The 25,275-nt window shown below is 44.1% G+C and overlaps 1 protein-coding gene across 2 annotated transcripts in view; it reads left to right on the forward strand.

Annotated features, from left to right (window-relative positions):
- Positions 1 to 25,275, forward strand: part of MYBL2 (MYB proto-oncogene like 2) — a 244,799-nt gene that overhangs the window by 77,804 nt on the left and 141,720 nt on the right. Inside the window, exon 3 of one of the 2 annotated variants that reach the window (XM_086932255.1) lies at positions 6,927 to 6,998. The exons of the other annotated variant lie outside the window; for it this stretch is intronic. Coding sequence (XP_086788381.1) covers positions 6,927 to 6,998 — 72 coding nt within the window. The remainder of the gene's footprint in view (positions 1 to 6,926; positions 6,999 to 25,275) is intronic. 2 annotated transcript variants of the gene reach the window in all.

Consider the following 25,275-nt stretch of genomic DNA (forward strand, 5'->3'; position numbering starts at 1 on the left):
ATAATGGCTGTTGTTCACCAGTGGGTTCTGAGTGGCATGAAATAAACACCCTCCCTCTAGGTACATTTGAGAGATCCTTTGTAGGCAGGTCAGGCTGAGATGAGTTAAAGTAGATAAGGGGCTCTTTTGCAGATAATTTCGCCCGACCCTGGACTACTGTTGTCTTGAAAGGGAACTTGTTAATTTGGTAGTGAGGCATCATCCCTTTCCTTTACGCTTTTGTTTTTGGTGGCTCTTACCTGGAAACTCTCAGCTTCACTCTACCTTTCTGCTCGCATGTCCGGACAAAGACAGTCGTTAGACCTCTCTGAGAGGAATAAACTAAAGAGCAGAACTGCCCTGAACTGTTCTTAAAACTGACTGTTGCAGCTTCGTATAAAGATGGGACAATAATCCCCAGACAGCATTCCAAGTTCTCCATGCTGCATTTCAGCGTCACAAGACCGGTGCTTACCAGTGCTTCCGTAGGTTTCCAGTTTCCTATGCCAGGGCTCGACAAATATACAGGAAATTTTGTTTTAGCGTGTCAGGAAAGTGTGCCGGACCTCTATGACGGAGACAACTGGGATGTTGAAGGTGCCCATGCGAGAACCTGGTCAAAAGAGATGGAGCTGTGAAGGAGCTCAAGCAGGGCTAGCCAAAGGTCTTTCTTTGCTATGGAAAGATCTGCACTGATCTGTAAGTTCCTACCCCAGCGATCCCCGATGTGCGGTTGCAGTGTGGGATGACTGTAAACCCGCGTCAACAGAAGGTACTTGAGGACTTCTGTCTGCCCCTTTTCCAAAATCTCACCCACCAGCTGCAAAATGCTGAAAAGAGTCACCGGAGCACCTCAAAGCTGTGTAATGCTTCAAGAAAACCAAACTATTGTTCTACACAAGAGGCACTGTGGCACCAGAGGAGTGCTGCAATGATGAAGTCCATATTGGGAACTAAGAGCTCACTTTGGCCAGCCTCTTGCGGTTTGGGCAATGGGGTTGTCTGGTTCCAAGGAAGATTCCCAGGGCAGCATGATACACAGAGGTGTGAGCATTGTAACCATCTCAATGCTTGGGAGAGTGGTGCTGGTTCTCCTTCCTCTCACTTCAAATCTGTGTGGTGCCGCAGACTGCTGCCACACACCACCCTGTTAGTCCGTCCAAACTGCTCCCCTCTGGAACCGGGAGCTGTGCAACCCACACTCAGCTAGCAACAGACCTCTATGGTAGATTACATTCATGGCACTAAAAAGAAGAGCTGTACTGTTAAGAACTCGCCCTTCTGCCTGCCTTGTGGTTGGATGGGTTTTTGTAAGCAGTTACAAGCCATTTGCAACTCTTCTACATATTTTATAGGATTTTCTTTTGTTGACCCCCTTGTAACGTAACTTATGTTATTGAGTCAAAGCACCAACATTAGTATTACAAAGGAATACTAAGCCCTCAAATAGACAGAGGGCATTTTCTTCACAATACTGCTTCCCTGTTAAGTTTGAAGACTTCAGAGAAACTACTCTGCTTTTGCAGTGTAGGTATTGATTTGGATTCACTCACCCGGAAAAAAGAATACAATTAAAGCGCTTGCAAAGAGAAATGGAAAATATGTAGTCTGCCAATAATGTTGTCAAAACTGCAAAGGTTGCCTCATTTTTGGTGTAAGTTGTATAGTAATCCTACCACCTATAAGTGAAAACAATACTATGCTCCAGAAACCAGTAAACAAAGTACACATGGTTCAGGTAGTAATGAAAACAATGTGCATAAGACTTATTAATACGTAATATATTTTTTCAGCACCTGGTGTTAATATTAGGTCAAACCAGAGCATATGAGTGTGCCAAAACTGTTTTTCTGATGTAAGTTGAACAATTGTGTTTATAATTTAATGTCTATTCCCAAAGGAGAAAGAACTGAGCCGAATACGATTTAAACATTTCTGAAATTCCCAGGGGGTGCAGGGTGTGGGAGTAGGGGGTCCACTTTGCTTACAAATGGACTCTCAACCTCTAGACCCACCAATGGCAAGTTTCATCCTCGGAGGAACAGCAGAATGCTTGTTTTTTGGTTAAGAATCTGCTTTAGCTATATGAATTTTCCAGTGAGGTCAGATGACTTTCTTCAGGACCACAGATGTGTATTAAAATCCCCAACTGATATACATGTGAAACTAAACACTACGGGTTTAGTTAATTTAGTGACTCCGATTTATTCTCACTGTTTTTACTGTTGCATGCCATACATTACAAACCATAGTGAGATACTTCTCAGTGAGTAATCTGCAGATTCAAAAAAGAGACTTAAATTCTATTTGTATTTAGTTTTTTTACCTGTGATCACACGTGGAAAGTGCCCCACTGGCAACTTCTTATGGCTGAAGCATGTGGACTAATTGATGTGCAAGTCCATTGAAACTCCAACATCACATCTTGGTTTTAACCTTGCCAAAGGTTCTGAAAATAAATGATACTGGCAGGCAATGGATGGAGATCCCTTAAAATAAAATCAAGAGCTCTGCTGATCCTCAAAATAGAGCCCGCCCAGATACACTATGTCAAAAACAGATAGACGGAATGCTGAAAAAATCAAACATTCACTCCCCAGTCACAGATCTGGGTTTATTCTATTGTTTATTTGCTCACCACACCGCCCCAGTTTAGACCTAGCCATATGCAAATCAGTCTTGACCCTGTTCCCCAATCCAGCACGAACTGCCAGGCTAGGTCCTCCCTGGACTGGAAACAAGCAATCTGGGACCGGTTTTGGGGTATCACCTCATCAGCAAGGTAACCTAAATACAGTGAGCATGGGACCCCTGTCTGGGCCATCTGGTTTTAATCCATCATTTATTTGCCCATTACGCCACCCCAGTTTAAAACCAGCCATAAGCAAAATGACCAGTTACCTAGTGGCTACCACCAAAAAACATTCTGGACCCTGTCCTATTTAAGATATTTGTTGTGATCAACCTAGCAATCTGTCATAAAGGTCTGGAGCAAAGGTCTGCACAATTCAACATTGCATGTGCTGTTTCACTATCCCAATTTGCTGTGATATTTGAGACCTTGAAGCACAAGGCACTTGCAAAGCCCCAAATCATTGCATTAGTTCCAATCAAATAGAAAATGAAACTCTTTCAACGATGACTAAGTCCTGTATGCCTGGCTTCATCAAGAGATATAGGCTATTCCTCTAGAACAAGATCTTGCTTGACTTGGACTACATCCACCTTCGTCATTTATTGTGCCTGGGGTATGGGCATGTTGCTCAGCATTAACATCCCCTCTATGCTTTATTGATGGGTACAGCTGAACACATTTATATTAAGGAGGATTATCTGTGGCACATACTGCCAAGACCACAAGTAAGTAAGTGCCATTCCTTTCTACAGTTTGAGCCTTCTGTCTGCGACAACACAGAGATCTATTTGGAGGATCTCTCCAGGTCAAAGACTTGATGGTAGTAGTTAAAGACTATCTATAGTCCTACAGTGCTATCTACCAACTTGCCTGGAATCCTTATATAGCAGTAGATTGTTTCTTTTTTGAAGGGGAATAATGCTTTTCAACATGGACATTCCCATTTGCCTTCATCTTGTGTATTACATTGTACTGGGTTCCAATAGTCTAGAAAGAAAGCAGGCCTCGTAGCATTCATTTTTTACAAAGCTGCAGACACCAGCATTTTTGCAACTCTTACTGCAGCAATTGTCTTGGCACTAGCAAAACTCAAAGCAACAATTCTGATTAGGCTGAGGTAGAAGGAGAAACAATCTTCCACTTCAACTGGAATGCTCCTGGCTGTAGCACAATGATTTCCATAGTCACTGGTAACCACATTATTAGTGGTGTTGCCAGTTACCTGGAGAAGTGACAAAGAATAACAAATGACAGATGGATATGAATGACACTTCGTGTGGAGTAGCTTTGCTCATTCTATGTGTCCCTAAAGTTATTAGGAACTCTGTCTTGCCTATCTCCTAATGAATTCTGTTACAGCAGAAGTAGGTGATTGAGCGAGGTCTCAAAACTTGTAAGGATAAGCATCTGCTCAAAATAGTCTCTAGCATTTTTAGAGGGCTTAAGAAAGATTATTGACCCATACTGGACTCCTAAAAATGAACAAAAATGTAATTCCAATTCTTCACATTTTTATATTTTTTAACAAGTTCTGGTCTGAGGTTGTATATTTGCCATAGAACCTACAAGATTGAGTATATATTCACATCCCCAAACTCAGAAATGTAGAATATTGTTGATAAAAAAAATTACACTTCTATTTCAGTTTCCCACCTTTCTGTCTGATATCTGCTCGGAGAGCCCTTTTGGAATTCAAGTGTGTGGCTTTTAGCATCTTATCTCAAAGGGAAAATATTTGTCTACCCATATTTGGACTATTTTTCCAGTACAAACCGCTCCTAAAGCTAAATTTAGACAAAACCATGCTCTTCTCACGGAAAATCTTTTCCTTTTATTAGAGTTGATAACTCGAACCGTATAAAGGTATGTCCTTGGGAGAGGAGGGTTTTTTCTATTCAGAAGTGGCAGTCTCTTAATGTCGAACCATATCTAGTGACTGATCGCAACTCTCAGTGGCCAATAGCCTCTTCAATAATCTGAATACTGTATTCTAGACTTCATGATTGATTTTGCACTGATTAGAGTGCTTGGTAGCTTTGCCTAATCTGGTAGACATAGAATGGAAACCTGTGGATAAGGTCTAACCTCTGCATGCTCCATGACCATAAGGGATATTACAGAAGAGTTATTTAAAAAGTCATCTCACCTTGCTACTTGTAGTGATGTTGGTTTACCATGTAAATCTGTATATTGTTGCCAAACTTTTTTGAGAGCCGTTCCTCAAGTGGAAAGGCCCATGCACACCCTGGATGTGAACACTGCTCTACTATGTTGCAGGAACCAGACCAATTTTATTTAGAGTCTTGACAATTTTATCATCTGTGACTTGTCCGCCCTAACACAGTCTTAAGTAGCCTTTGTTTAGTTTGCAACCATCTTCACCCATCAATGAAATCCAGTTGGTAAAAATGTAGAATTCATCGTAGCAATAGTGGACTTCTTTGGGCCTAATCTTTCAGTTTCCGGAGAAAGCTCATCCTAGTATGACTATAGCAGCATTTCTTAGTTTGCATTCAGCATATGCATAATTGTTCCGTGGACTATAAGACTTGATGGGCGCCTGCATACGTATAGTTCCTTTGTCATGTTTATGAATTAAACTTTTTAAAGCAAATCTTTCTTCTTTTTTTTTTATTTTTACAATCTAGGTTTTATCCTGATACTCCTGGCACTGATTTTTTTTTTTTTTTAAATGATGGTGGTTTCCCATTACACAGTAAGCCTCTTAAGAGGTTTGCTCTTTCAGCCTCCTGTACACTAGAGCAATGACTGCACATTGAACTCCATACTTCTGAGGCGCTTGTTAAGACCGTCAAGCTTTTAGATCTGGAGAGCTTAGAAAACAGATCTTCATATGATCCACCTAAAGCTCAGTATTCTTTGCAAGACTCGTATCTTTCCTTGCTTTTTTTTTTAAGGGGAACAGTGTTAAAGCCCTAATGGTCCAGGACTGCGGTGTGCCATCATTTATAATAAAGTTAATTATGGTTCAACCTTTGGACTACTCCCTCTGTTTCCTTCTTATTGCCTCCCATCTAGAGGAGAAAATCAAAACAAATGCACTGAGGTCTCGCTCTTTAAGATTCTCTGCTTGACATCCATTGCAATAATGATCAAGCACACGAGGCCCTGTGTTAAGCTGATTTATGTTCGTGGCAGAGCCTTCTCTTACCAGTGTCCTGTTCTCAGGAACATAATCCCTCACACTTCATTATGCTCAATCCTTCTTGAGGAAGCCTTCAACTGCCCACTTGTTTCAAAGCTTGAGGCTCTCACTTGCAATACTGCAGTAGAAACTGAATAGGAGACTGTCCAAGTCTAAAATTAAACTGATTTTCCTGTTTGCCTTCACCAATTTTGTGTATCGGAACTCTTGCTCCCCTGCAAAACACCAGAGGGCCTGTTTCATTAAAAGCTAAATTACGCAAATTTTGAGATCTCTGAAGAATCGTTCGCCTTCATTTGGATGAAATCCACCAGGAAGCAATACAAGTAAAAGGGTTGAACTCATTTACTGGATCTACTACTTGAATATTTTCACAGGTTTAATCAAAGACATCCTATCTTTCATATTAAATAAAAAAAAAAGTGGAGCTATTCCCTTGGTGTTCTTGTACCCTGTATTCAACATTGCAGTGTTGTAGTTCTCAAGATTAGTCCGTGACTTTAGCACACAATCAATCCCCGGATTTTCCATGAAGTTTAATGTTAGACACTGGCTTCTAACTGTTGCGTTACCTAAAAATTGTGTTCTCCTAGCACATTTTGCAAGGAAAAGTTACTCCCAGATAATATATACCTGGCCATATCTTAACCAGCTTTATTTGTCCACCTTGCTCCTTTAAATACAGTTCTTGTTTGAACTAGATGAGTTTTTCAGTACGTTCTGCTGCTTTGACATACACACTACTGGCCCTTAGCACACTGACTTACTCTAATGTCCAGTTTTGATGGGTACCCTCATTTTTAGTTTGCCTTTAGGTTAGATTTGGGCAGTTCACCCTGATTTTGCAATTGTCACCCCATTTTACAAGCGTTTACATTTCCTAAAGCTGTTGTCTGCCAGTTACAATGCTGTTACCTCATTGAACTTAGATGTGTACAATGTTCTGTGCTTTGCATTGTGCAGTGTTCTGTAAAATCAAATAACCAGCACTAATACGTTGGGTTTGCACTAATAGAAATGGGCTTGCCTACTCTGTAGCCTATCCACATCCCATTGCTGTCATTCCAAATCAAACTTGATGCCCCTCTGTAGCATGTCGTAGATGTTGTACTAATGTCCTCTACGTGCCTACTGTATATTCTGCAGGATGACCGGTTGAAATTATTGGTGAGCCAATTTGAGCAAAACGAATGGAAGCAGATTGCCAGCACTTTCCCTGTAAGTATGCCTGAACGCTTTGGTTGTGGAACTGTATAAATCATCTGTTTTTCACTGATTGACTTTAGTTTTAGGGCCACGTTGGTGTAAATGAACATAGATATTCTTGAGATGTTCACCGTAATTCAATTCACTTGAATAGAAAGGTATATAGATTTGTCGCACCATAAGTGATATTTGAAATATAGTTTATAAAATAATGATACTCCGTCTTTTGGTCCTGATTGAGAGAGAATTGGAAACTATAAATGTGAGTGAGGTGGCATTCTCAGGGCAGTTAAGGTTGTTCCTGTCTCAGTTAAGGTAGACCGCTAAAAGGGCTTCAATATAGAACACCACATCTGCCAAACATGTAGTCTTTGCCTTTATTTTGGTGCTTTTTAATGACTTTGGGTTTTCCCTCCCGTTTTAAGCAAAAGAAAGTGTTAAGGGGACATGTGCCAGTTATATATATTTTAGTTCATGTTTACGAACATTGGCAAATTCTGGAGAAAACAAACTTCTGGCTGCTGATTTCTCCTTATGTGATTGACTGGATCTTGTTTCCCATACCTTCAGTTAATTTACAGAAAACTCCAAAGATGGATTGTTTATCCCTGAAAAACACTACTCCTGTAAAAAAGAAAATGTCTACAAACCACTAGATGGCCATGCAGCATTTAAATAAACTCCTTGAAAGTAATTTGTATAGACCTAAAAAAAAAAGAATTCTGATGAGTTTGTGAAATTGCCTTACACAGGCCTCACCCATCCCATTTAATATTTCACTCCGTTGTACAAGAAATTAATTCTTAGAGGGATAACCAGTTTTTTGGGGGGGGGGGGGGAATAAATTAAACACATTTAATGTGTATGTAGACTATTGGGGGGGGGTTAAAGTTGATCACTGCAGAAAATGAGATTAATCAGATTTGCTTTTTTTGTGTTCAACGTTATTGGAGATTGACCGTAACATGAATATATTTTTCTCATTTTGGTTTAATTGAACATCATAGCCCCAATTGCTTGTAGCTTATACAATCAGGGGTGTGGAATTTATTAAAAGATCTACTTGTTCATAGGACAGGTTGCTTCCTAAATCTACTTGACCTGTAACAAAATATACTTGCCCCTTTGGTGCCATGTAGTGCAGCAACAAATTATGGCAACAATCTCATTATATAGGAGCTCTGATATAGCTTATCTGATTATGCCAGGGGTTCATACCATAGCAGTGTTTGAATACTTGCAATCCTCTTATGTTACCACGTTTCCGCAGATCTACATACTGGGGCTGAAGGTAGTGGTAAGCAATAGTTCCAGGGTTAGACTGTCATTTAGAGACTGTGCAAACCTATTAACTTGAATGTTTTAAGGGTTTTCAACAACCTTCTCTAATCTTTTCCCATACTGAGAAATGTTGGAAATTTCTTCCTGACAATGGCAGATGTAAACCTTCTTCCAGAGTTGGGCAAAAAAGTTGTTGGAGAGAATGTGAACTTGCAAACACTCAGATTTTCGCATGGCTACACTTAATGCAAGGACATATACCATGGGTGCACTTTTAATACTTTCTTTGGAAATTGGACGCCTAATTTGGTCTGGCATTGACTGTGGCCTTTTGTGTTTATTAAAATTCTGTGTCTCTCTATCTAGCAACATTTTTTTTGCTCCCACACCAATAAGGTTTTACAAAAACCAAGCCAAAACCAGTCCCACATTGCCAAACTAGAAAATTGACCACCAATTTCAAACCCACTGGCTTTGCCAATGCTTGTATATTTTTGTTTACCATAAGAAACTGTTCACTCTGAATTTTCCATTATGAATATTTTGGGGAAATACTAGCATGCATCAACACTTGTTACTAAATGATGCTGCAAATAAATGGTACCTGAAATTTTACAGCAGGTCAGCATAAATGTTTTTTTTTCCTGCTTTCATTTATTTATGTACATTTTATTTTGAAAGCAAAGCACCATCAATCTTGCTTTTAAGCTTCTACAAGTATTGGCATCAAATCAGAGCATTCTGGGAGCGTTATACATAGCCTCATTTTGGTAAACTTTGTAAATGTGTGTGCACATTTTCATACTGGAACCACTGTCAGTGGTGCAGCCAGAGCTTACAGCAGTTAAACAATCACCCTAATAATAAAGTCTTTCAATTAATGAATCTTAAATACAAGTTTGAATAGCATTAACATATGGACCAAATATTACCTTAACTGCAGAAGTGCCCTTCCCTGCTCCATAATGTGGTACTGGAAGCCAAAGAGTTTGTGCTGCAGGGGGTTGGGCCCACTTGTCCCAAGGACAAATTACATATAGAAACTTGTTGCCCTTGACCCCAAACAATATGTCCTGGGTGTTGGGCTATAGGAATTCCACATCCCTGTACAATTGTTTGGCAAATGAGATTCTGTCATCTGAAAACTGAAGAACTGGCCATGCTAAAGTGTATTTGTTTATGGTATAATAATCCCTAAATTAAACAAGGAAGGGGACAACCCGTCTCTTTGGATTACTGGTGCTGGGCACTTTTCTGGCCTGCTCCATCGATCAGAGAGGTGGATGTTAGGAGAACTAGCAGACCCAAAGACTAAAATTGGCATCTAAACTTTGCCGCTGCTGACAGCGTGAGGGTGGGTATCTTCGACAAAGTAACCTAGGGCATAACTATTAAATGAGGTGGAGCTGAGGGTGGCTAATGACTGATGGTGCTTCTGCTTACTGATGGTGCTTCTGCTTGATCATCCGTATATTTGAGATGGTGAACCTGCAAAAGGAGATATTATTGTGGCCCACCACTGAATGAGGTCAAGGTTTAACCTGAACATGGGTTGTATCTGCAGGCCTCTATGGTCAGAGTGTGCAGATGCCTAGGCAACTGCTCTGCAGTCTGGGAAGGCAATGCTCCAGTTGGTGTATACTTATTCTCCCCACACTTATACTGTGGCTTGGGGCAGAGACCCTATGAGTTGTCACAGGGCTTGCGTTGCAGCCAATGATTGCTTACAGGAAGGACTTTAGCACACAAGTGAGGAAAAGTTGAAGCCTCTTGAGGAGTAGGAGGTTGTACAATGAGCTGAGGGTGTCCCTGTGAAATTCCTGTTTTGCTATACCGCCATGCTACATAAGAGAAGGAATAGAGGTGTCCCTAATGATACATCTTCAGGCCTTGTGTCTCTGGTCTGCACGCTTGTAATTGTGGGTATTTTCTTTATTAGACAGCTTCCCGAGGTAGACCAGATTTCTGAATTCTGTTACTGCCACAAACCAGGAATGAATTGAAAGCTTGAACTGACCAAATGCGTACCTCTTTTGAGACTGTGAAGGTGAGAACCAATGTCCTGATGGGAAAATGAATGAAGTTCAAGCGGACCTTGACCGAGCTGAGCAGCCAGATAATGGATTGGAGTGCTTTTTTTTTCGCTTTCAATTGGAGTTTGATTCGCAGTCTATTTTTGCATGGTTTCTGGGGTAGAGCGGAGTGGCTGTTTTTCTCACTTTTTGTCCAACATCTCTCAGGTAGTTTACCACAGGGAAGCAGTTGGTGGTGTCTTTTTAGGGTACCTGAATCTTGCTGTTGGAAATGTGGTAGATTGTTGGTCCTCTGCGCTGTTTCTTGCTGCTCAGGTTGGTGCTGTGGAAGATGGAGCTTTATTGTGTTGAATATGTAGTGAAAATATAAAATCGGTTATGTTGTGTTAAAACTGTTGAAGGCTTTATTGTAGTTATATAAAAAAAAATTTTTATTGCAGCTTGTATGTCATTCAATTACTGTACTGAAATCCAAGCCATGTTTTTGAGAGGACAATAGAATACGCAGTTCATGTCTGCATGACATCCATGTTTAGTAATTGACCTCCAGTACCTGTGTTAATACATGCTGGATATCTTCCAGTATGATGCTAGCCTTTACAATTGTGTGCCACCAGCAGTATATCTCGTCCCCTTGATTCCAGGTCCTTATCCTTTTTCCAGTTTCCACTCTTGCTCTGTAAAATGTACCCTAGGAAAATATGAACACTTTTATTATGACTGGAGACAGATGAGGAGGTGGGGCACACCTACCACAACCCTCTATGAAGTCATGTATGACCCACTTTGAGGCTGGACCTACTATTATCTTTGTTTGCCAGTGCACAAGGAACATATCCACTTAGTTATTCAAAAGTGGGCCCTCATGCCTGTTACGCATGTCTGTCTTGTCTGCCCATTTAAACCACACTCCTCCAGCATGCCGTTTTGTTTGGTTCTCATCAGCAGTACCGTCGGGGTGCCTTTGAAATATGGGCAACTCTGTTCCTTGTCAGTTTTTCCTTGAATTCTAGAATATTCACCCAATAGGACTCTAGTGAGGGACAAGACCAGATCATACATTGTAAGACTCAGTATGTTGTCCAATACCAGAGACGTGCACAGGTAGAGTTGGAAGTATTTTGTGTAGGTACCTATGTTTTGGGTGTTTTGGATGAAGCTCCCTGAACTGAATAAGTGTGAATGAAAAATGTCCTAGCTATCATAAGTTTCAATTCTATTAAGGACACGGAGGTGAGGATTCGGCTTAATTTCCTCCACTTTATTGTACCAGCAGCTATTAACTTTAACTTTATGTAGACCAACATTAAACTACATTTCCCATAGTTCCTTGGGGGATAGAAACAAAACAGTCCATCCAATTCAGCTGATGCAGAGTCTCTTAACATTTACTGGAGACTCTCTATCCCGCTTTCTTCCTGTGAGCTGCCTTTTTCAAAGATCACTCTTGTTTGATCGAATCTGTCCCCGAGAAGATAAAATAACGTAATTCTTCCATTTTACCGACTACAGTATCTCTAAATCAGCATTAATGTGGGAAACAATAACTTAATCATGTCCATCAAAATATGGATTCATCAACTCTCTTCATTTACGTAAACTACATGCCTTTAAATTTAACAAAAATTCACTTTGGACCATCATATCTCATCAGGTGGGTTTATTAACGTAGAGGAAAGCGTAGGCCAATCCTTGCCTCTGTGTCTTTAAGAGAATTGAAACTTTCTGTTACAATAGCTAGTAAAGTTTTCATTCTATTTCAGGACTTTAAGGCGAGGATTGGGCTAGTTTAAAGCTTTTCCACCTCTAAGGTTGCCAGATTTGAGACTGGTTTAAAATATAAACCTTGTAAGAGTAGAATCTGCAAACCAATCTGCTGCATTGAGAATGTCCTCCATTCTATCTCCCAAAGAAAAGGTCTTGTTTGCACAGGCCTCTCGCATAGAATGAGCCCCGAACTGGGAAAAACAGAAGTTGCCTCTTGCATAGGCCATTCTACCCATCTGGAAATTGTAAAGGAAGAAACTGCTCTGTGGGGTTTAGTGAGAGCAATCAACAACTGTCTTTCACCCTGAGGGTGAAGTTCTTCTGTCAGACTCTTAAGCCTTTATTGCTTTAACAACACATAGTTTTGGAACATCTGGAAATGTTGGGTATGACATTGTTTTTTAATTGTTTCTGGTCTGTCTAAAAAATATGAACACATACCCCACCCAGGGCTAATACCGCCCTGTTAAATCCAGTGCTCTCGTGCCTAATACTCTTCAGCAGAAGACAAGACACAAGGTGGCTAACTTTGCCGACATCGGTTTCCTTTACAGATACTTATTCGAGGGCAAATACTTGAACGGACCAAGAACCATATTAACATACCATAATGTAGAGTATCTGGGTTCGGGCATGCCGAAACCCAATACCCCTCAGTTTGCAGACCAACGGGTTTTCCCCAACCGGGTGCCCATCTATTGGCAAGTGACCTGCTGAAATGGTCAATTGAAATGTATTAATTGACTTGTAAACCAAACCTTTTGAGGCTAGGGCCACCCAGAAATGTAGAACGTGGATAATGTCTGCCCTCAAGTAGAGACACCAATCTAACCATCGAGACCAGACAGAACAGTATAATTTATTCTTGCTAAGGCAGCCTCTCGTGAAATGCCTGGGACTTCCCAACTTTCCAGTTAATCCTCCAAGCAATGAGGTAAAGAGAACCTGTTAGGAACGGTGATGAGGATTCCCTTGGGGACCCCGGAGGAGAACCGGAAACGGGGGTAGAGAGATTGGAAAATCTCAAATTTCTATCAGGGGTTTGAGACCTCCAAACCGGGGTGATCACCACCAGGTACGCCCGCTGTCGGCGAACTTTTGTGGATGATCTCATGATCATCACGAATGGTAGAAACGCATACTCCAATCCTGGAGAAACGCATTGGTCAATACCGCACTTGGATCCGGTTGCCAACTACAGAGGCAAACGTGTATCGTGAAGGAACTCCACCTGTCCTGAATCTTTTGAAACACCTGTGGATGTAGTTTCCAGAGGCTGACATCCTTCCAGTGCTGGGAGTGCCAATCTGCCACCTGATATGATTTCCCCAAAAGATTTTCTGCTGATACAGAAGTCCAGTTGGGCAGGCAGTTGATTTAAAATGTTCGAGCCAGATTGTCGACGTAATGAACCGCCTCCACATTGTCTATCGTGAGAAGGACACCGCATTGGACCTTGCCTTTGGTCCAGCATTTTACAGCAATGGAACGTGCCAACAATTCCAGGCAGTGTATGTGCAGGACCTAGTCTGTGGAAGACTCCTGTGGAGTATTCTCAGAGCATGTTTCCCGAACCGCTCTATCACGATATCGGGTTAGGAACCGAAGATTGATTGACCACTCCAGGCTTCAATATGGGAACCCCACCGTTGCAGTTCCTCTTTTGCATCTGCCGAGAGGGGAACTGACTGTGAATAGGTAAGACTATGTTGAAGATGGGAAATCTATAGACATTACAATGCTGATAATGGAGGCGGCCTGGAAAGATTGACTGTATGGATGAGTAGAGAAGACTCACGATGCAGGCTAACTGGCTCAGTGAGATCAAGGGCCTGGATAGCATTTTAAGCTCATGTTTCATCTTGGTAAGTTTGCGAGATGGAAGACTTAGGGTGGCTTTGACCGAGTCCACCACACACCCCAGGAATTGCAGACTTTGGTTGGGGACTTGTTGACCACAAAACTGAGATCCCCGCAGGTGGGTAATCATCTGCAGATTATTGGACAGACGTACCGGGCAGTAGTTCATAAGAATATCGTAGATCTTTCTCACACCCGATCTCTCAAATGTTCGACCACTGGTTTCAGCACCTTGGTGAAACACCATGAAGCGAATGATAGGCTGAAAAGATGGGAATTGCATTTAATATCTGTGATTTCCATTGGAATTGCAAGAAACGTATGTGAGTGGCGAAAGATGTATATCACAAGGTAGGCGTCCTTTAAATCCAGGCGGACCATCCAGTCTCCTACCTGCAACAAGTCTCTGAAGATGGACACCCTCCATCTTGAAGTGGCAGTCAACCAGCCACTTGTTGAATCCTTTTAGATCGATAAAGACTTTGGCCTCCATTTCTCTTTTCTGCCAAGAAAAGGTTCCTTAGAAAACCATTGGTATGAACCATGGTTTGAATGATTGGCCGATCATTCCAACCTTTTCTAAGAGTTGTGCAATCTCAAGATCCACCAACTCTGACTGTTCCGAGGAAAAAATTAAAGGGGTTTCGGTCTTTGCAGTGGAGAGGAAATCCCGTAAAATTCAATTTGCAACCCTTTGTCTGAAGAACCCAAGCATCTGAGAAAAGAGCCACCCAATTGTGCAAAAAGTCCCCCAACCATCCCCCAAGTTTTAGCCTCTCTGAATTCTGTACGCTTAGAATTTTTTATTTTTGTAGGGTCCATTACCTCTGCAACCTACTCTAGCTCTTTGTTTGGTAGAAATTGCCAAACTTTGAGGAGCCCTACCACTATCCCTGGTCGTAGTTGGACCCCTAGTGGAGGCTTGGTGAAAAGCTCAGCCGGTTGAGCGCCTGCTACCACAACCATCTTTGGAAAAACTATGGGTTGTAAAAATTCTGTTAATAGATGTTTGGGGTTTATCTAGAGAGTTGAATGGGTTTACAAATTTGACCAGTTCCAAAATGACTGGGTCCCAAAGAGACTTCCCTGGGCTGTGGGAACCCACCACAGAAGTAGATAACGCCCCCCAGCTTTGGGTTCTGTTAATTGCACAGTTGGCTTTTCCTAGGAAAATTATGCCCCTTTAAGCCCAGCTAGATATGGCTCTTCGGGGAGACCAGCTAGCTAGGTGCATTAGCATCCTCGCCCATGTCCAGTATCTTGGATAGAGGCTTTGACACGTCTAGTAATTGTATCCTGGCATGAGCGCCAGGAACGATCTAGCCCCTTCTTGGGATCGCGGACAATTTTGCAAGGCAAGTGGTCATCTTTGCATCCATCTCCGGGGTAAGGGCCACTTTACCCTCGAAGGAAGGCCTAGGGCATTCTGCCAGGAGACAACTGCAAGCCTCTTTGTGCAGAGGTTTTCTCAGCCTGCCCGCTATATAGGAGGCCACCTTGGATGCAGGTGACCATTCTGCAGAACTCTGATGCAAGAGGTCATCCGGGTCCAACATATCAGAGTGGGGCTTTGGGAGCAGCATCCGCCCTAGGGTCGCTCTCTGAAGAGGACGGGTTGCCAGACTGGCACCATGATCTGCCAGAGTCTCCATCCCCATCAGAGGTGTTGGGAGAATCGGCTCCACCTCCCAGATCAGTGGCGGGCGGTGGTGTGGAGAGGAATCTTCGAAGGTACTAGGGATCTGAGTGTCCCTAGAGAGTGGCTTTGAATCCATGAGGGCCTTTTTAAGGCACGCAAAGGAGTCTATCAAGTCCTACGTTGTCTATGCGTTTGCACTTGTTGTCTCTGGGTAGTGTTGACGACTGCCATGGAGGTTTGGAGGCCAGGGTCCCAGAGGTGTCTTCCCTCTGCTCGAGAGGTCTTTAGCATTGAGTCTGGAGCTGCATGATTTTCTTTTTCAAGGGCGCCACAACTGAAGACCGCCTTAAATATGGAGGCATCCATGACCTGGCAGAGCTGGTCATCAATAGGGAGGTAAGTAATGTCTTCCTCCTCCATATACTCTTCAGAGTCCTCCATGATGTACATAAGAATGAGGATACATCCTGTAATTAGAGGAGTGAGTACTAGTCTAGGACAAGTACGGTGAATGATTACCTAATTCTTTAAAGGAATCTAGAATTTAGGCTCTAAGGAGTCCTTGGAACAGTACACCCTTTGGGATGTATAGGGCCAATGTCTGTTTAAATGCTGCCTAGAATGTGTCCCAATAAATCCCTCAGTCGAGGTCACTCTTAACTGCTCAGCAGGTGTTTTCCTTCAGGGAATGGCTCTGTGATCAGTTTTTGCTGATTATGTTGTAAGAAAAACAGCCCATTCAATATAAAGCGTCCTGACTCACTTCAGTCTTGACAGGGAATAAGTGAAAGTGAGTAGTGTATGACTGGAATCTGTTCGTGGCCCTCCTAGTAGCCTGCTGGCTGCACTGCACACTAGAGCCTAACACCAACTGAGGCTGTGCTGGATGAAACAATGCAAATTAACACATTCTCACAACAGACATACAGTTAAGACGTAGCGGCACACTTCCTGCGGGAATTTAGCATTTCACGCTTGTAACAGCCGCACAAATAACACTAAGGCTTTAAGTGTAGAGCGAGCAAAACCACGTATCTGAGACTGCTGGAGTAGTGAAGAAAGAGGAGGATAAAGAGTTTCCAGTGAATGTTACATGGTTCTGTAGCGTCCGGATTGAATGACTGTCTTTTTTTGTTAGGTTTCGCCTGTCGAAAGCTGCGCAAGCAGCGTTCGCACAGGCGAAAACTTTTGAGAAGAGTATTTGGCTTGGTCACTGCCTCTCGCTTCCATTGGCTAGCTCCATAAATGGAGGCTAGCCATTGGAAGTGAGATCTGTCAGTCACGGTCCGAAGCGATTCGTGGGCGTTCCTGCGTCTTTTTCTCATCCTGCCCCTTTTCACACGTCATGCGGCTGTGGGCGTGTTTTTTTTTTTTTAAATGTTTGTGTTGGCCATTTTTAACGTGTCATTTGCAGGGGTGGGTTGCGCGATGTCCCGCTCTCCGTTCCCGCCCCCCTCCCGCTGTCCGTGTGCCCGTTCCTGCCCCCCCGCTGTTTGTGTCCCCGTTCCCACCCCCCCCTCCTGCTGTCCGTTCCCGCCCCCCCTCCCGCTGTCCGTGTGCCCGTAGGTGCTTGTTTGAACAAGAAGTCTTGCCCATGTATTTTTCTCTTTGAGTAAAGCCATGGGGTCTTCTCATGTGGGTAACTCATTCTGCTTTACACAACTGGCCCATATTTAATCTGTCAAGTGAGACTCCCGTTTTAGGGGGCTAGACTTCAATATTTTGCCTTCAAATTACGTTATTTTTTCTTTCTCCCACTTAAAACGTCTTTAGCGCTAATGGAAAAAAAATGTGTGAATTAATTTCTCAGTTTTCCCTAAATCTCGTTTTTAGGTGTTTACCAAATTCCGCAGAAAACCCTTTCCCAGTCTAGGTTGGCTCTGTGTCGTTTTCCCGGTCCTGTGGGGTCTATTCGCCTAAATAGTTTATTATGAGCACCTCGATCCCTCCGGCTTCTGCCAGGCCTTTGTCCTCCCCTTCATGATGTTGTTCGCCGACCTCTCGGTGCTTGCACCCCTCCACTGCTTGCTGAGGTCTCGTGCCCCACCTCTCTCCAGCCCAGAGGGTCGTGGCGACCCCTGCTGGGGGGAGCTGGGACTTACTCTCAGGACACAGTGCTGCCACGGGCCTCTATTCTATTCAGAGCAGCGGAGTGCGTATTTCAACAAGCCCTTACTCTTACGTAGCGCCTTAATAAACCTCACTAAAGCCATGGCTGTTATCGACGTGGCCTAGTGCTTTATTCAGATACAGCAGGTTACAGGCAACATGTACTCACAACAAATAGCACGTTCCAGATGTCAATTAAAATACCAGAAACGTGACGGGAAACAATATATTGGGACAGTTTCACCTCTCAGACCAATACTTAAGTTTGCACAGACTTGTGGACACAGGCCGTTGACCATTTCGAGTCCTTGCCTTTTTGAACGACCAGAGCACCGTGTGGAGGCTCTACCCTTCTGGACTTCGTCGCTGGATTTCATCGCGGAAAATTCTACACCTTGCAGGACCCGCTGCGCGGGTACCGCTGCGCCTCCAGCTACCGAGAGGCTTGTGTGGGGAGCTGGTAACTTCCTGGACCATCTGCACCCCGGCAGGGCTGCGAGCAGCCTAGCAGGGACTCCATTGCCCAGGAGTCCCTGCGTGTCACACCTGTGGCCGCTCTCCCTGCCGGCCACGCCCCCTGGCTGAATAAAAGAGCACAAGTCCCATTTGCCTGTGGGAAACCTTGCCTTTTTGAACGACCAGAGTACCGTGTGGAGGCTCTACCCTTCTGGACTTCGTCGCTGGATTTCATCGCGGAAAATTCTACACCTTGCAGGACCCGCTGCGCGGGTCCCGCTGCGCCTCCAGCTACCGAGAGGCTCGTGTGGGGAGCTGGTAACTTCCTGGACCATCTGCACCCCGGCAGGGCTGCGAGCAGCCTAGCAGGGACTCCATTGCCCAGGAGTCCCTGCGTGTCACACCTGTGGCCGCTCTCCCTGCCGGCCACGCCCCCTGGCTGAATAAAAGAGCACAAGTCCCATTTGCCTGTGGGAAACCTTGCCTTTTTGAACGACCAGAGTACCGTGTGGAGGCTCTACCCTTCTGGACTTCGTCGCTGGATTTCATCGCGGAAAATTCTACACCTTGCAGGACCCGCTGCGCGGGTCCCGCTGCGCGGGTCCCGCTGCGCCTCCAGCTACCGAGAGGCTCGTGTGGGGAGCTGGTAACTTCCTGGACCATCTGCACCCCGGCAGGGCTGCGAGCAGCCTAGCAGGGACTCCATTGCCCAGGAGTCCCTGCGTGTCACACCTGTGGCCGCTCTCCCTGCCGGCCACGCCCACTGCCCTTCCCTAGCTGTATATCACAGGTAGGAGTTACCGCTGCGCGGTAGCGACCGGGGCGAAGACCGGGGCGAAGACCGGGGCGGAGACCGGGGCGGAGACCGGGGCGGAGACCGGGGCGGAGACCGGGGCGGAGACCGGGGCGGAGACCGGGGCGGAGACCGGGGCGGAGACCGGGGCGGAGACCGGGGCGGAGACCGGGGCGGAGACCGGGGCGGAGACCGGGGCAAAGAGCGGGCCGTTTGAGGCCGTGAGAGGACTGAGAGGACTGGACTGGGCCATCCCTCTTGATCCTAACCCTCGGACTCTCTCATGACTATTCACGATGTCATCACGTGAGTACAAAGAAAGGGCTGCTAAATCCAAACTGAAAAATGGCACCTTAGATGATTTTATTACCAGGACTCACTCAGCCATAGATACAGAGGTTGCTAAAATGCAACGTCGAGTTTCCATTGAACTGGATGCTGCAAGGAGACTCTCACAGGAGTTAGCAGCGGCTAAAAAATCCTCACTAGGGTCCATAGCTCTTGCTAAAACCCCTGACCGTTTAATTGGCCCACCACTTACCCTGATTGAAACATTGGCAGATATTCACCAGCCATCAGCACCCACTATATCCATACCGAAGGAGGATTCACCATCAGTATCCTCTAACTTTTTAAAAACGACTATGGTTGGGTCAATAGGGGAAATGAAGGAGTGTAACGGAGGCTCCCCGGAAATGGCGCTAAAACCAACATCTATAGAGCAGATTGGAGGAATCTCTGACATTAAACAGCAAGGGCCACATACGAAAAGGAAGCGTAATAACCAAACAGCATACGCTAGGAAAAAAGCCAAGATTGCGAAGGCTCAGTTATCTACTAAGCCACCATCTCCGCCCCCAATGATTAATACGCAGCCTTCTGATTTACCACCAGAAGTTGATGTAGACTCGCTGACGATAACTCACGATAATAATAACCTCGTCATAGAGAATGAAACTAATGGGGTACCACTCTGCGTTATAAATGGGAAAGATGTTGAATTTCTGACCGTGGTATGGGAAACACTTAAAAAACTTTTAAATCCCTTTGAAGATAGATTATCTCAGATAGGATCCCAGCTTTCGAACATGGAAAAAAGCTTCTCAAATTTGGGGAAAAAACCATCCCATAAGGAAGATAAGGATCTCATGGCCAGTCTTGAGAAGCTTACAAAAAGTCTGCTGAACCCCCTGATGGAAAAAACCCAAATCATAAATCTAAAATTAGATCAATTGGAGTTTTTAACATCCAAGAACACCGCCTTACTGGAGAGTCTGGTAGGTAATAACAAACAATCCGTTATTACTGGTGGTCACACTAATACTAATAGTAATAACAGCAGTTTAGGGAAAAAGGACCCCCAAAACAACCAGATACATTCACAGCAACCTAAACCGGCAAAATCTATAGATCCTAACGGTATCACCCCTTGTATAGGACCAGCTCCTCTAATTAAAATTAAGCAGGTGACTACAGCAGGCCCTAAGTCTAGCAACTCTTTGGCGGTGACTACACCGGTTAACACAGCTGCCCCGACCTTGCCTAACACTGAAGGGAAAGAAACCCCAGCTAGTAAACCTCTGGTCCCTAGTAAAACCCCCTTACAAGGTAAACAGATTTATGTAAACATACCCCCGGAGTCTGCCCCATATATGGCAATCCTGACAGGTGTTCCATTAATCCCAGAGAATAAATATGAGAAAAGCGAGGACCTCTTAAACAAAACAAAATTCTGGCTAAATACCAATAGGCCTTTAACCGAGGACACTGCTACGAAAATCTTAAGTGTACGGAGGGTTCCCTGGGTTGGGCCAAGTAAAAAAGACCTGGAGGGTGATTGCATCCTGATTAATTTCAGAGACAACTGGGTTAAGGATATCATTTGCAGTAAGGCGAGGTTTGGTAGGGTGGGGGATATTCAGTGTGTGGGTCTTGAATATTTTTATCCCAACCTCTACCAGGCTACCCCAAACCGAAATCATGGTGGTTATAGTACAAATGGCAAACAGCACATGGGCTGGGCACACAACATGAATATGAATCAAGGCCCGCAAAATTATTATACCCCTTGGCATGAGACAGCTCGCTTTATGGGGCCACTAAGTATGGGCCCCTTCACACAAGTCCCTTATAACCCACGAAGACCAAGGTTTCAGGGCGCTGATTATCCTGGTTGGTTCCCAAATAATAACAATAATATCCCACTGAGGAATCGCTTTATTTATTTATTTTATTTATTTCTTTCGATTTATATAGCGCTATATAACCCCGGGGTCTCTAAGCGCTTGTCCAGTAAACACCACAGGAGCCAAAAGAAACACTACAGGCGATTTATAGCCCTCCCCAAGCTTTCTGGAACAGAACCGTCTTCAGCCTCTTCCGAAAGGTCAGCAAATTGGGTTCTTTGCGCAAGTCCACCGGTAGACTGTTCCAGACCCCTGGAAGGGTATTGGAGATGGCACGACCGCCCACTGTCGCCAATCTGAACCGGGGTTGCGTGAGCATAGTTGCTTCGGCAGATCTTAACACCCTGGACGGTGTGTATGGGGTCAGGCGGGTCTTGATGTAGCTTGGTGCCTTACCATAAAGGGATTTATGTGCAATGCATAACCCTTTAAAAAGCACCCTCTGCCTTACTGGGAGCCAATGTAACTCACGCATGAGTGGGGACACATGCGTGCTCCTGGGTTTCTTGTGAATGAGCCTGGCGGCATCGTTCCTCACCATCTGCAGTTTGTCCAGAAGTTTTTGAGGTAAGCCCAAATAGAGCGAGTTACCATAATCCAGTCTTGCCAGGATCATAGCAGAGACCGCCCTTCGCAGGGTAGAATGGGACAGTAATGGCGCGATCTTCCTAAGTTGACGCAACATGCCAACACAAGTTCCTACCACCACCCTTTAATGGGTATGGATGGGGTAGATTGACTACCATCCGGGGCTGAAGGCATTGCACCAAGTATCTTGAATGGGGGAAAGAATGAAGACTTAGGGACACGCATCAATGAGGATTCAGTGTTGGTGACTCTTGAATGTGACAATGCGAATACTGGACCTCCTCAGCCAGGGACTCATGTCACGCCTGTGGGAAACAGCTCCATCTCCATGGGCTATGAGAGGAATAGGTCATTATTGCTTGAACAAAGCACCTCCGCCACAAGAGATGCTTTGGGAAGCATCCATGGAATACAAGGGCCATCACCATCATCATTATTTTCCTTACTATCCTGGAACATTTCCGGATTAGCGAGTAGACTGGAAGATGAGGCATGGCTGGTCTTTGTGGAAGCTCATGGAATCCTGTGTTTACAGGAGACGTGGTCTAGGACCACTTGTGACATCGAGGGTTTTCAGTCTTTTACTGTTCCGGCTGTTCCATCCACATCGGGGAGGGCAAAAGGTGGAATAATGACCGCATTGTCTACAAAACTACAGGAATTGAAAACCTCGAAATTGGTGGAGACAAACTGGTACCAAGTGCTGTTATTAGAACATCTCTACCCAGATCCCGTTCTATTAATTAATTGGTATTGTAACATTTTCAACGACCATGACATCACAATAATCCAAAGTTTGGAGGATGCATTGGGTAAAGCACGCAACAGGCACCCTACATCGTCTCTCATGTGGGTCGGCGACTTCAACTGTACTTTGTGCAATTTTGGAGGCTCAAATGTGTGTGGACTAGAGGACTTGAATGCCCAGCCTCTGACCCACTTTAGACATACACCTCAGGGGGATGCTTTGAATAATATTATTATCACAAATGATTTGCGTGTAGTAGACCCCTGGTCTGCCCCAGATACCCAGCATATACCAACCTTTCAGGGCACGAGGGGGGAGATGAGCACAATTGATTTTGTTTTGGTATCTAGTACCTTTTTCAAGTATGTTGATAAGTTGGAGGTGGTGGCAAATCCTGCAAGTGATCATAACCCCTTAATGCTGTCATTGTGTGTGCCAACAAAAGAATCACCAAGGATTTGGGAACAGCCAATTAAGTATAATAGGAATCAGGGTGTCACATTGAAATGGGGGGAAGGTAAATGTGACAAAACTGGAGGAAGACATTGTTGTTAATTGTGAAACGGAAATAGAATTATGTCTAGCCCCAGGATCTGCTCCCCATCAGGTTATTGAAAGCTTTAAGAAGTTGTGTGGTCATGCAGCAAAGCACCTTAGAAAACCCAAGGGGAAGGGAGGCCAAAAGGCCTTTAGATGGTTTGACTCTGTGTGTTCTGCTACACACCGATCGTTAAAACTAGCCCTGCGCCAAAAGCCAAGAAACAAAGAGCTTGTAAGGACTAGCAGAAAGGCTTACAGGGATGCTATTGCAAAAAGAAAGCAAGACTTAAAAGTCAGTGCTTGGGATGATCTCGAAAAGGCTGCTCAACTAAAAGATAGTAGGCTCTTTTGCGAGGTCATAAATCGTCCTCTCTTCAAGAGCGACAATAAAGAATCTATAGTTGTGCAGGTTACCGCTGATCAATGGGTTCAACATTTTACTAAGATTTTTAACCCCAATTCTATCTCAATAATGGCAAGCACCGAAGGGACAGGGGATCGGGTGGCACCTCCCTCGGCTTTGACCCTCAGCTCTTCACTTACACTGATTGAGATTGAGGAAGCCTTAGGGAAAGGAGCATCACTAAAAGCCCCAGGCCCAGATCCTGTCCCCCTGGACCTTTTTAAGTCCAATGTCAGTCTGTGGGCACCCATCTTACTGAATGTGTTCAAGGCTGTTGTGGTTGGGTGCATTCCTGATACATGGAAGGAGGCAACTGTAGTGCCGATTTTTAAGAAGGGCAGTAGGTCTGACCCACGCTGCTACCGCCCGATTTCCTTAATAGATGCCTCATGTAAGATTCTGGGTAGGGTAATCCTGGCGAGATTAGAAAGTTGGGCAGATTCCACAGGTTTCATAGTTAACTCTCAGTATGGTTTTAGACGTGGAAAGGGGACAAACGAGCAGTGCCTTAATTTGGCACTAATTTTAGGCAAGTACATGAAGAAAAAAAAATCATCTGTCCATCTTGCCTTCATGGACTTGACGAGTGCTTTTGACACTGTTTGCAGACATAAGTTGTGGCGGATGATGGATGATATGGGCTTTGAGGAACCTTTAGTCACATTGCTTCGCAGGTTACATGAAGTAACAACTGTATCTATTAGATTTGGTTCTGGAGGGGAAATAACAAAACCAATACCTTCAACCGAAGGTGTGCGTCAAGGGTGCATCCTGGCGCCTTTTCTTTTTCTGGTTTACACAAATGGATTAGAACAGTACCTATTAAACCAGGGTTGTGACTTCCCAAAAATCAATGGTAAAAGTATTCCCATGCTTTCTTATGCAGATGATACTGTCCTCATGACATTGACAGGAAATAGCATGCAAGTGTGTCTAGATGCTTTCAATACATTCATGCTTGATCTTGACCTAAAGGTGAATTTTGAGAAATCTTTTGTGATGTCTTGTGGCCCTAAAGGGTCAAATATTAGGAAATTTGTGGTCAACAATCGCATAATTGGAAAAGTGGGAAACTTTAACTACCTTGGTAATCTGTTTGACAGCAAACTAAGTTGGACACCGGTTATGAAGGTTCGAGCCCAGAACATGACCAGGGCGATAGAGGGTATTTTTCGTTTCTGTAGTAAACTAGGGCAAAAACATATTATGCACCTCAGAACCCTTTACACCTCAAAATGTTTATCAGTAGCCACTTATGGGGCAGGGGTGTGGGGGACCGAAATACCATCCGTAATCCAGGTGGTGGAAAATAACTTTATAAAAAGGGTCCTATCAATTCCTAAAGGTTCCTCAAATATTTTCTGCCACAAAGAAATCGGTATGGCCTGTGTTTCTGATATAATTTGCATGTCCCCTCTACTGTTATGGGGTAAAATTTGGAAATCTGAAGACCTGCAAATTACCAAAGACATTATTACCGATTGCATGGCTTTAGAAAACTCAAAACAGATTCCCTGGTTGTCTTATGTCTATAATATGTTGAAAAAGATTGGACTGGGGTCATATTATGACAATCCGGAAAGAATTGAGGGAAACTATAAGGCGGAGATAAAAGCAAGGTATTGGAAAACACTGAACCCACCGCCCATAGTCAATGTTACTGACAATGCCATTGCCTATGCCTGTAAATCCCAACCTCAGTTTTATTTAACTTTTACTGTTAATGTGCAATGGCGATTCCTTCTGACAAGGTTTAGGCTGGGGATTCTGCACTTTTTGCTTGCATTCCCGAAACAAGGGGGTTGGTGTGAGAGGCTGCCCCCTTGCCCTTGTAATAATAGGGATAGACAAAGCACTTTACATCTGGTTCTTTTTTGCTCCCTATA

Source organism: Lissotriton vulgaris, chromosome 7 (assembly GCF_964263255.1).
Source record: "Lissotriton vulgaris chromosome 7, aLisVul1.2, whole genome shotgun sequence".
In the NCBI taxonomy this organism is placed as follows: domain Eukaryota; kingdom Metazoa; phylum Chordata; class Amphibia; order Caudata; family Salamandridae; genus Lissotriton; species Lissotriton vulgaris.